This window comes from Trichoplusia ni, chromosome 1, assembly GCF_003590095.1.
Source record: "Trichoplusia ni isolate ovarian cell line Hi5 chromosome 1, tn1, whole genome shotgun sequence".
In the NCBI taxonomy this organism is placed as follows: Eukaryota; Metazoa; Arthropoda; class Insecta; order Lepidoptera; family Noctuidae; genus Trichoplusia; species Trichoplusia ni.
Genome location: NC_039478.1, coordinates 11,610,149 through 11,619,594, shown reverse-complemented (window position 1 = coordinate 11,619,594; position 9,446 = coordinate 11,610,149). Strand labels below are relative to the sequence as shown.

The window sequence follows — 9,446 nt, the reverse complement described above, 5'->3', positions numbered from 1 at the left end:
TAAGATCAAATTTTAAGGTAGCTGAGGGAGTTAAAAGAAAATGAATGTTGTGGTTGGCGAATTGAAAGTGAAGATATGAAAGAAAAATTATCATTCTACTAATAATGGAAAAATTTCGTAGGGAAAACGAATTTAAGATATTTTAGGGACTAGGTTATAGATTGATGGACGTAGGCGTAACTAGCAGTTTGTAGTCTTTAAATACTTGGTCAGTTAGGCAGATACCTACTAAGACTGGTAGATAAGAAAGATGTTAATTTTGCTATTTACAATGGTCGATTAATGAATGGCTATTGGTTGACACCACAATGATTGGAAATTCATTGTATTGACCGTGAGCGATCCACCTCGTTGGTACTGAATTGAGGAAATCCAGAAGGAGAATTCCATTTGAGGTTCATGATAATAGGCGTTAGTCTATAGGACAAACATACATTCACCAAAAACTGTGTTGGTCCAAAAATACATCCTTATCCCATACAAATATTATTGCGGGAAAATCAGCTTTACCGAAACGTATAGCTACACTGTTTTCCGGTACCTCCACCTACCTGTGTGAACTATACACGGTAAACTCATCCAAATAGACCGCCATACAGCAATGAATGATACCGTTTCTAATACTTTCAAGTTCAAGGTGTATCCTCATGAATCAGCTCGTGTGGGTTGCTGAAAGTTCTATTTAAATCACATTGCAGAGCGTCCGCCTGTAGTATCGCATTCACAGCGGCGCGCGCCTGCAACGAACTAACACTTACAAAGGTGAAATACTTTATTATTGTAGTGCTTTAGTTGTGTGATTGCTATTGTGATTTTTAAAGGTAATGTGAAATTTAAAGTATTTTTTTTTACTTTTTTTTTGTGAGCGTGAGAGTTGTCAGAAAAGATTTTCGTATAGTGTCGTAATTTGTTTCTAAAATGTCATTCCAAATTCAAACAATATTTGTAACATTCACAGGAGGATTTTTTTATGGGCATTTTTTATTATTGTCCTCTTGAATTTCCGGCTAGTCAATTTGCTTTTTACCTGTTATTACTTACCACAGTTTTTATGTTTTTAATAGATAACAAAATAAAGTGGTTCTATATGTATAGTGGTAATAAAATAAAGTTCCTTCTTATTGGTTAAATAATAAGCATTAATCACATACTAAATCTTTTTATTCTATTCTTCTACTTATATTTTATTTTCTTCTTCATATAAACTTCAACGGCTTAGCGCTAACCAAAACAATAAAATTCAATTATATATTCATGATTTCCAAGCGCCTACTAGGAAAATCAATTACAAAACAACCCATAGAACCACTCTATTAAAATTACGGGAGTTCCGAAGGTATCGCGTTTTCAGTTGTTTACATGATTCCATCAACACTTGATCTAATTTTATCATATTACAAAACGAGTAGATATGTCGCATAACTTTCGTTCGGAGATTTCTCACATATTGCATCAGATCTAAAAAAAATCAGGTGATTCACTCACCTGGAATAGTTCCAAAATTTTCAGATTTATTGTGTGCACGTATTATTGCGTTTTAATGTAAACAAAGGCGGTAATTCAACTAGCTCTCGTATGAGTAATAGAAGTCAACATTGTATGTATAGGTAGGTATATTTTTTGGGACTGTGTAAACATTTTGTGTTATTTTTGCTGGTGATTTCGTGTGTTAATTACTGTTGAGAACTATATTTAGTTGAAGACTTAATTGATTAGCATGTTATAAATCAATCTTATTGGCAATAAATTAGCATATTGACTTGTTTACATAAATACAGTCCTATCCAACCTCTGCGATACGACAGAGTAACAAACGAAGTCTTATTTTCAAAGATTTTTCATGGGCTCTCGACCGTCGCTGTCGCGCCGACCGCGACGATGACGCCAACAATTTTGGAAGGACGAATAATTTTGTTAAGGTCAATCTCACGTACGTTGTAGACATGCCTTGTTATTCAATTTATAACTAAGTAGGCGAATTTAAAGCTAAGTCAAGTTACAGTATGGGATCGCAATGTATGATCTCTTTTCAAAGAGCCCACTTTTTTACGGGGTCGATAGATCGAACTCTTAAGTTAGGACTGGGTGTTTGCGTTTTGAAATCTTCATAAATTTTATTAACTTATTCAAAATGTAGGTACTTATCTATAAAAAAACTAGATACTAAATAACAATCTTGAAGAGGTTCACCTCGAGAACTTCAATCTTAACGATATTTACTCCGACAGATGCATTTGGCTCAAGATATTAATAAAGCTATCTAATATTAAAATAAGCCTGCACGTCCGAATATGAAATGGTTCATAACAAACGCATTCTCGAAGATGTAACCGCTGAAAATAAACGCGCCATCAAATATCTGCCATATTGCTTGCAATAGACAATGTTAATGATTTATTTTTGTCTAAAGATAGATTTTACGACGCTCTCAAGAGTATCGTTAGTTCTATGGTTTCTGAGCGATTTGATTGTGGTTTATGACTTGGCACCGTGGTGTAACGAGATAGGCAAGGTTTTATGCTATGTCTAGGTTATTTCTAATTAAAGTACATGGTAGTAATAAAAATGTGCCTAAATAAATTACAAAATGTACTTATTGGTCTAATATTGTTTTTCATCACTAAATGGAAGAAATTTCTGATTAGCTCTCACATCCTCAAAATATCTCAAACAGGCCTTTTTCCAGCCACTTTGAAAATATTACAGTATTGACTCTAGGTGCAAGATTCCAAGTTGTCATTCCTATGGAGAACACCTGCCAAGAAACTCAATATCGATCACACAAGGCTCCATGGAAAACAAAACTTACCTGTATCAGTCAAACATATTAAATTGTCTTGCTTGAGGATGATCCTGACATGCATATACCGATCCTGTACCTAAGTACATTTTATTTCAATGCCTTTTGTAACAACAGAATAATATAAAAAACTATAAATTCAAAGAATTGTAATTGGAAAAAAAACTTTGTAGCACAGGTTGTTATGGCATGCAAGACATTGCAAGGCAGGCATTCGTAGCGAGATTACAATAAACTTGGAGAGCCAATCGTAAAAGTATCCCGTAGTAAAGAGTTATTGTTGCCTACTTATTGATTTTGTATTTAAATTCCAATTTATTTTTATTTTGCTTAGGTTATCTCAGAAGTTACTTTGTTACAATGAGTCATATTTCTTTCGGCGTCTTTCATTTAATGAAATACTGAAAATATCTATGTTTTTAATCTCAGTGAACTTGCATAATATTGTAGCTTTTGAGCAAAAAGTATCCTGAAGGTTCATGATGTATGATATATGCTGAAATCACGAAAAAGCTGAGCGGAAAAATCTGTGGCGTGAGGAAATTACTCGTCTTACGCCGAGTCGTTTAGAGCCTATCACCTCATTTAAATAAAATAGCACTCTCAAACCTTTTGTATGTTTCCAGATGTCGATCGTACCTCTGATGTTCCGTGACTGGTGGGACGAGTGGGACCGGCCCTCTCGTCTCCTGGACCAGCACTTCGGCATGGGCCTCAAGCGAGACGAGCTCCTCTCCTCCCTGTCCACGCTGCCGTCCACCTCCCTCTTCAGGAACTCTTACTTCAGGCCCTGGAGGACCAGCCTTACCCGACAGGAGTCCGCTTCTACTATTAACCTTACGAAGGAAAAGTTTGAGGTGAGGTTTTCCTTTCATTGCTAAAATTAACTCTATATAAGTAACTAGCTGTTGCCCGCGACTCCGTTCCCGTGGGTAGAAGATATAAGTTATGATTTATACCTGCCCTGTTTTTTCACATTTTCCATTGTACCTATCTTCGCCTAGTCGCAGCGTGATGGTTTATAGCCTAAAGCCTTCCTCGATGAATGGTCTATTCAACACAAAAATAATTTTTCAATTTGGACCAGTAGTTCCTGAGATTAGCGCGTTCAAACCAACAAACAAACAAACTCTTCAGCTTTATATATTAGTATAGATAAAACTTTTTCCTACTACGTAAGTAATGTAATTTTTCCTGGATACAAATTATCGGCAAAGATGGCGTTAAGTGCCAAGAAGTTTTTAACTTGGATATTCCAGATCGGCCACCTAACATTGGACTAGAAACACCTGCTCAAAATTTTGCCAAACATTCCTTGACCGAAATAAAAATTATATGAGGCACGGAATGACATTAGTTTCCAATATGCATTTTACAGTCAGCTTCCGCTACAGTTGATGCCAAATAATAACAACTGGAAGTCATTTAATAAATTTGCCTTGGCTATAACTGTTACAAGGTTGGACAAGTGTTAAGAATTAGGACTATATCACTATTTATAAGCAAATGAGATGAGGCGCGACTTCACAGCATTCTTAATGAAATTCGCGTCGCTCAATTAGGATAATTAGTCGAGAATAATCTACCTCGTGGTATGATTGAACATTTTTTATAGTTAAAGGGGTCTCAAACCTCCAAATTTGTTAGATTTTTGACCATTTCAGTAACTACTCTTTCTTTTTTGTACATTTTTTTTAATATTATCTAGTATCCTCCGTTTTGTTTCCTAAAGCAAAGTCTACCTGTCTTTTGGAAGTTTAGTAGTAGTTGGTTTCTATAAAGAATAGTAAGAATAATTAATATTTTTTCATGTTCCAGGTCATCCTTGACGTCCAGCAATTCACACCTGAAGAGATCACAGTCAAAGCATCGAACAACAGCGTGCTGGTTGAGGGCAAACACGAGGAGAAACAAGACGAGCACGGCTTCATCTCGCGCCAGTTCACGCGCCGGTACATTCTGCCCGGAGGCTACGACGTACAGGACCTCGTCAGCACACTGTCTTCCGATGGCGTCCTCACTATCACAGCACCTAAACGACCCCCACCAAACGCCGGCGAGAGAATCGTTCCCATCACAAAGACAGGCCCCGCTAAACAGCAGGAACCTTCAACCTCATCTATCCCCGAACAGCCTAGAGAACAGACTGTCCCCATCGTCACCTCCCCCTAAAATGATCCTAAACTGATCCCCCCTCTCCCTTTCTCCCCCCATTGAACGAGACATCGATGCCCCTACAATCGATGTTCAACGATCGAATCATGAATAGCATTTATTTTTATTCGCCGTTGTTGGCCAATAACGACAACGATTCGAAATGAACGAATTAGGTTTTTTTTTAATATTATTTGTATAAATGAGAAATGCAAAATATCATTGTTTTTTTTTTAAGATAAATTGGAATAAATAATACTAATCATTACGTTTTGTTTATATTTATTGTGAGGGAATCCTGATACAATAAGTTATTTCTGCGGTTTACGCGATTACAGAGAAAAAAAATGCAAGCCTCTATTATCTCAGGATATCAAAGTAACTTATATACGTGATTAATTGGATTGTTTTATGAGTATAAGTCGACGCTTAGCTAAACGCAACAAGCTGATTCTTTATTCAACTTTTATGACGTGCCAGTAAATGTTGTTTGTGACTGAATCATATGCAAAATAATCTGGCTAGCCACACAGGCGGGACCTATTCACTCTCACGTACATAAGTGACAGAACGCATTACTAAGAAACACTTAAGCGTGCAAACCGCGAGAGCACATTAATGCTTAGCAAACGCACAGCCACAGAGCACCTATAGTACTGAACTACAAATAATGAACAATAATTCCTTCACTAGTTAATGTAAAACACAAACTGCGGTGCCTCAAGAGTGGAAATGTCACAGTGTAATGACAAACTTTCTATATATCAATGTGGCAAATAGTCGTGGGGCAATAAAGCCAGCCTTTGACTAATTTGATTTTCTCGCTGACTTGCTGAACAATATTATCGTTAATTTATCATTGCTTGCGAGGGTTGGGGCTCGGCTGACGAAAGAATGTCAATATTTTACGCGTTTCAATGTTTATTCATGATTAAAGAACATTAATTATTCTGCAGTCGGTATACCCGGTACCTATTGATTTACTTCCTGTACGTGAAAGGTTTGTGGAAAATTGTAAATAATCCTTATGAAAATTACTTGTACCAAGTATTTGCATAGCCTATAGATATTTATGTACAAGTAATGTGTACTTATTATAAACGATCATTATTTAATTTGATAAAGAACTTTGGAACGGTAGGCTTATTTTGTTGAACAAATAAGCTAGTGTATATTAGCGCCATCTATGTTGAAATGAAGACATTAAATAACGCCATCTATGAATAAATCAAAGAACTTTTTTACACGATTTCGTGCGTACACAGAAGTTAATGAGAGAAAACGATCATTATGAATTTGCTCAGCAAAAAAGACTATGACAAACATTACTTCTTTATCGTTAACTAAAATCTGCAACTAAAATATCCTATCCTAAGATATCTTCAAATTGCTTTAATACAGGAATGTGTTTTGGTCTCAAAAATAAAAGATTATTATTAAACTAATAAGTCCCTTCTTTCAAAGCAAAACTGTAACTCATTACTGCGCTTCTAACCGCAGACTAAACGCTAGTTGTTTTACAGAAATCAAATAAATAGAGTGCAAGTATGAGGTTAGCGTGAGAGTGCGAGGTGTCAACTTAGCTTGTGTCAGCGACATTATTAAGTTAAAAGGGTTTGTATTTGTACGATGAGAGACTTACCATCATCATCATCCTAGGATATTTCCAACTATGTTGGGGTCGGCTTCCAGAATAATGAGAAACTTATCATAAATAATGTACAAGTATCTTAATTATTTTACTATGAAACTAGCTCTTTATATATTAAAACCAGCTCTGTGGGTTTTGTGTAGTGACCATTACCATTCGCCACTTTATAAGTTTACTACATACAAGAACGACATTCCTTATGCTTGCGATGTCTTTAAGATAGTCAAACTGTGTCAAGCATGACGATTCTAAATCCTTCTCTATCTGGGTAATAAGTTGGCAATGATTAAATATCTGGGCCCCAATTCCGCTATTTACAATTTGACACTATGTATTTGAGAAAATCATGGTTTTGACAATGAGTGTGTGGGACAGGGGAGCCACGGGCGCAGCGTTATTGAATTTCCAATTATTGTATTGGCAAAATGCTTAGGAGAATACGAAATTGTCCTTTTAATCCAATATCCGTTCATTCATCGGCCATTGGAAATAGCGAAATTAGGGCCCTGAAAAAAGCAGCAATCGAAATAAAATAAAACAAACCTATGGTTAAAACTCTTAAAATATCTACCAATTATATGAAGACAATTAACGGAATACTTTATTTTATGCTACGGCTGCTCTGCTTATACTAGCTAGCGCATCATTTAATCTCGCTGGTCAAGAATGATAAGTAAATAAAAAAAGAAGCTGAAAAATGTAATACCAACGCTACGCGAGTTAACAATTGGGTACCAACTTACCCAAGTACAGAATATCTAAGTATATAACAATAAATTATTTATTTGATTAAGCAAATCTAACAGTAGACCGTACTGTCAGCATTATTGAGATAACGAAACTAGTTGGTTTTACCTGTTTAAACCTAAAGACAACCTGCTTAAACTGTTTTTGGGCCACAGTTTTTTATTTAATAATAATTTAATTAAACTTACATTAATTAAATCCGCTACTCGATTTTCTCAAATACTGCTCAGTACAGCACAGTGTAAAATAAAACAAAGTTTAGCAGGGCATTGTGGTAATGTTGCCTGTGCCCTGGGTAATAGATCTCGTAGCTATGGATCACTCTGGCTAAACGGAGGGGTAGTCCACTGCGAGCGGGGAGGGGAGTTCATCAATCAGCCGCGAGCGATTACAGGGGCGGTGGTGCAAGTTATAGGAGAGTGACGGAGTAGAATTTGACTGCATGTATAGCAGAGTGGTTGAGGTCACTAAGCTAAACCCGCGACCAGCGTCGCGCGACGTGCTACAAGTTTCATCCCCGCAGACGACAAGCATTTGTGTGGACCACATTTGTGGAACCCTCCGCGACACGAGGATCGAATCTTTCATCTTCCTCAAATCATCTTCCTTGTTGGGAGAGTCAGTTTTTCAAAAAAACATGTACTACTTACTTTTAAGAGGAGTCGTAGAGGCCTTGCTTTTCCATGCATGGATTGGTATGTCTGGTAAGCAGGAGGTGCAAATTCAACGGTGTGGCCGAATGGTAAGGCATTCGACTGCAAAGTTAATGTATGTATGTTCGAATCCTTCCGCTATCTTATTAAGGCTGGTATGTTTTTTGTATGAAGGATTGCACCGCATTGTCATACACCGAAACAAAAACGCAGATGACGTAGCACGGCGGTTCAGATTTAGTCAGTAAGAGTCTGACACTACCCATTTCCTCCCTCGAGGGAATGGGTGTTCATGAAGATTCTCCCACCTTAAAAAAAGGAGGTCTTCTCTTAATAATTCTAATTCTCTAATGATCTTAATTATTCTAAGACACCATTGACAAAACGGTGAAAGTAATCATCGTGAGGAAATCTAAATTACAAAGACTGGAGTCTGAAATCGAACAATACTAAAATCTTTATTATACAGGGAGAGGCCTGTACCCAGCAGTCTATCTTATATAGGCTGGTAATTGGTTGGTGGTTATTATTCATATTAAAAGTTACAGAGAGCAGAAGGCTGATTGTTACATCTTAAAGTATGATGATTAAAGTCGGCACATTTAAATAATAAATAAATAAATAATAAATGCGGACAACATCACATACATTGTTCTGAACCCAAAGTAAGTTGCTAAAGCACTTGTGTTATGGAATTCAGATACAACGAAGGTACCACAAACACCCGGACCCGAGACAATGTAGAAATGAAAATTTTTACATTGACCCGACCGGGGATCGAACCCGGGACCTCAGAGCTAGCGACACCTTGAAACCGGTGCGTACGCCACTCGACCACGGAGGTCGTAGGTATTATAATGCACTATGTTGAACGAACGACGTCTCCTTTTTTGCAACTACAAAGGTATTTCTTTAGAGTCGTTTTGAGCAGAGACGCCCTCGGTACTACTATAAGCGTAACATGGTACCTGGATCTGGTCTTTATGGATGAAACTTGAATATTTGTGAAATAAATCACAACACAAAGACTTAATACTGCTTTAATGCGGGAGTTATTTAAAAAAGGAATGGATTATTCAACAACAACACACACAATTTATTCACAATCTGTATAAAATGTTAATAACCACACAACCCTCAATAATTTCCACATTCAAGTCAAAGTAAAAACACGTCGTGTCTTTTAACTTGCAGCACACACAACCGCTTGCAGTGTTCGACAAACGATTTGATCTGCCGGCTGTATTAATTGTTGCTGTCTGTACTATGTGCTCTGAGGCTGCAGTAGTTATACTTGTACGGTCTGCAGAAACATCGCTTGTTTGTATTGTCTGCTCCCGACTGAAATGGAAACTCACATAGATAACTATGAAATTCGGAGTGTTTGAAAACTTGCATCATTTTAATCGATTTTTATTTTAGTTGTTTTAAATTGCGGACT

The 9,446-nt window shown here is 36.9% G+C and overlaps 1 protein-coding gene across 2 annotated transcripts; it reads left to right on the top strand.

Annotated features, from left to right (window-relative positions):
* Positions 1–685: 685 nt before the first annotated feature.
* On the top strand, positions 686–5,171 carry LOC113494655 (protein lethal(2)essential for life-like). Of its 2 annotated transcripts, none has more exons than XM_026873074.1 (3): positions 686–762; positions 3,427–3,657; positions 4,619–5,171. In XM_026873074.1, the coding sequence occupies exons 2-3, from the start codon at positions 3,427–3,429 to the stop codon at positions 4,970–4,972; spliced, it is 585 nt and encodes a 194-aa protein (XP_026728875.1). In that variant the 5' UTR covers positions 686–762; the 3' UTR covers positions 4,973–5,171. The 2 variants fall into 2 exon arrangements, with proteins under 2 accessions (XP_026728875.1, XP_026728877.1); XM_026873076.1 differs by lacking the exon at positions 686–762 and adding an exon at positions 803–821.
* The last annotated feature ends 4,275 nt before the right edge of the window (positions 5,172–9,446 follow it).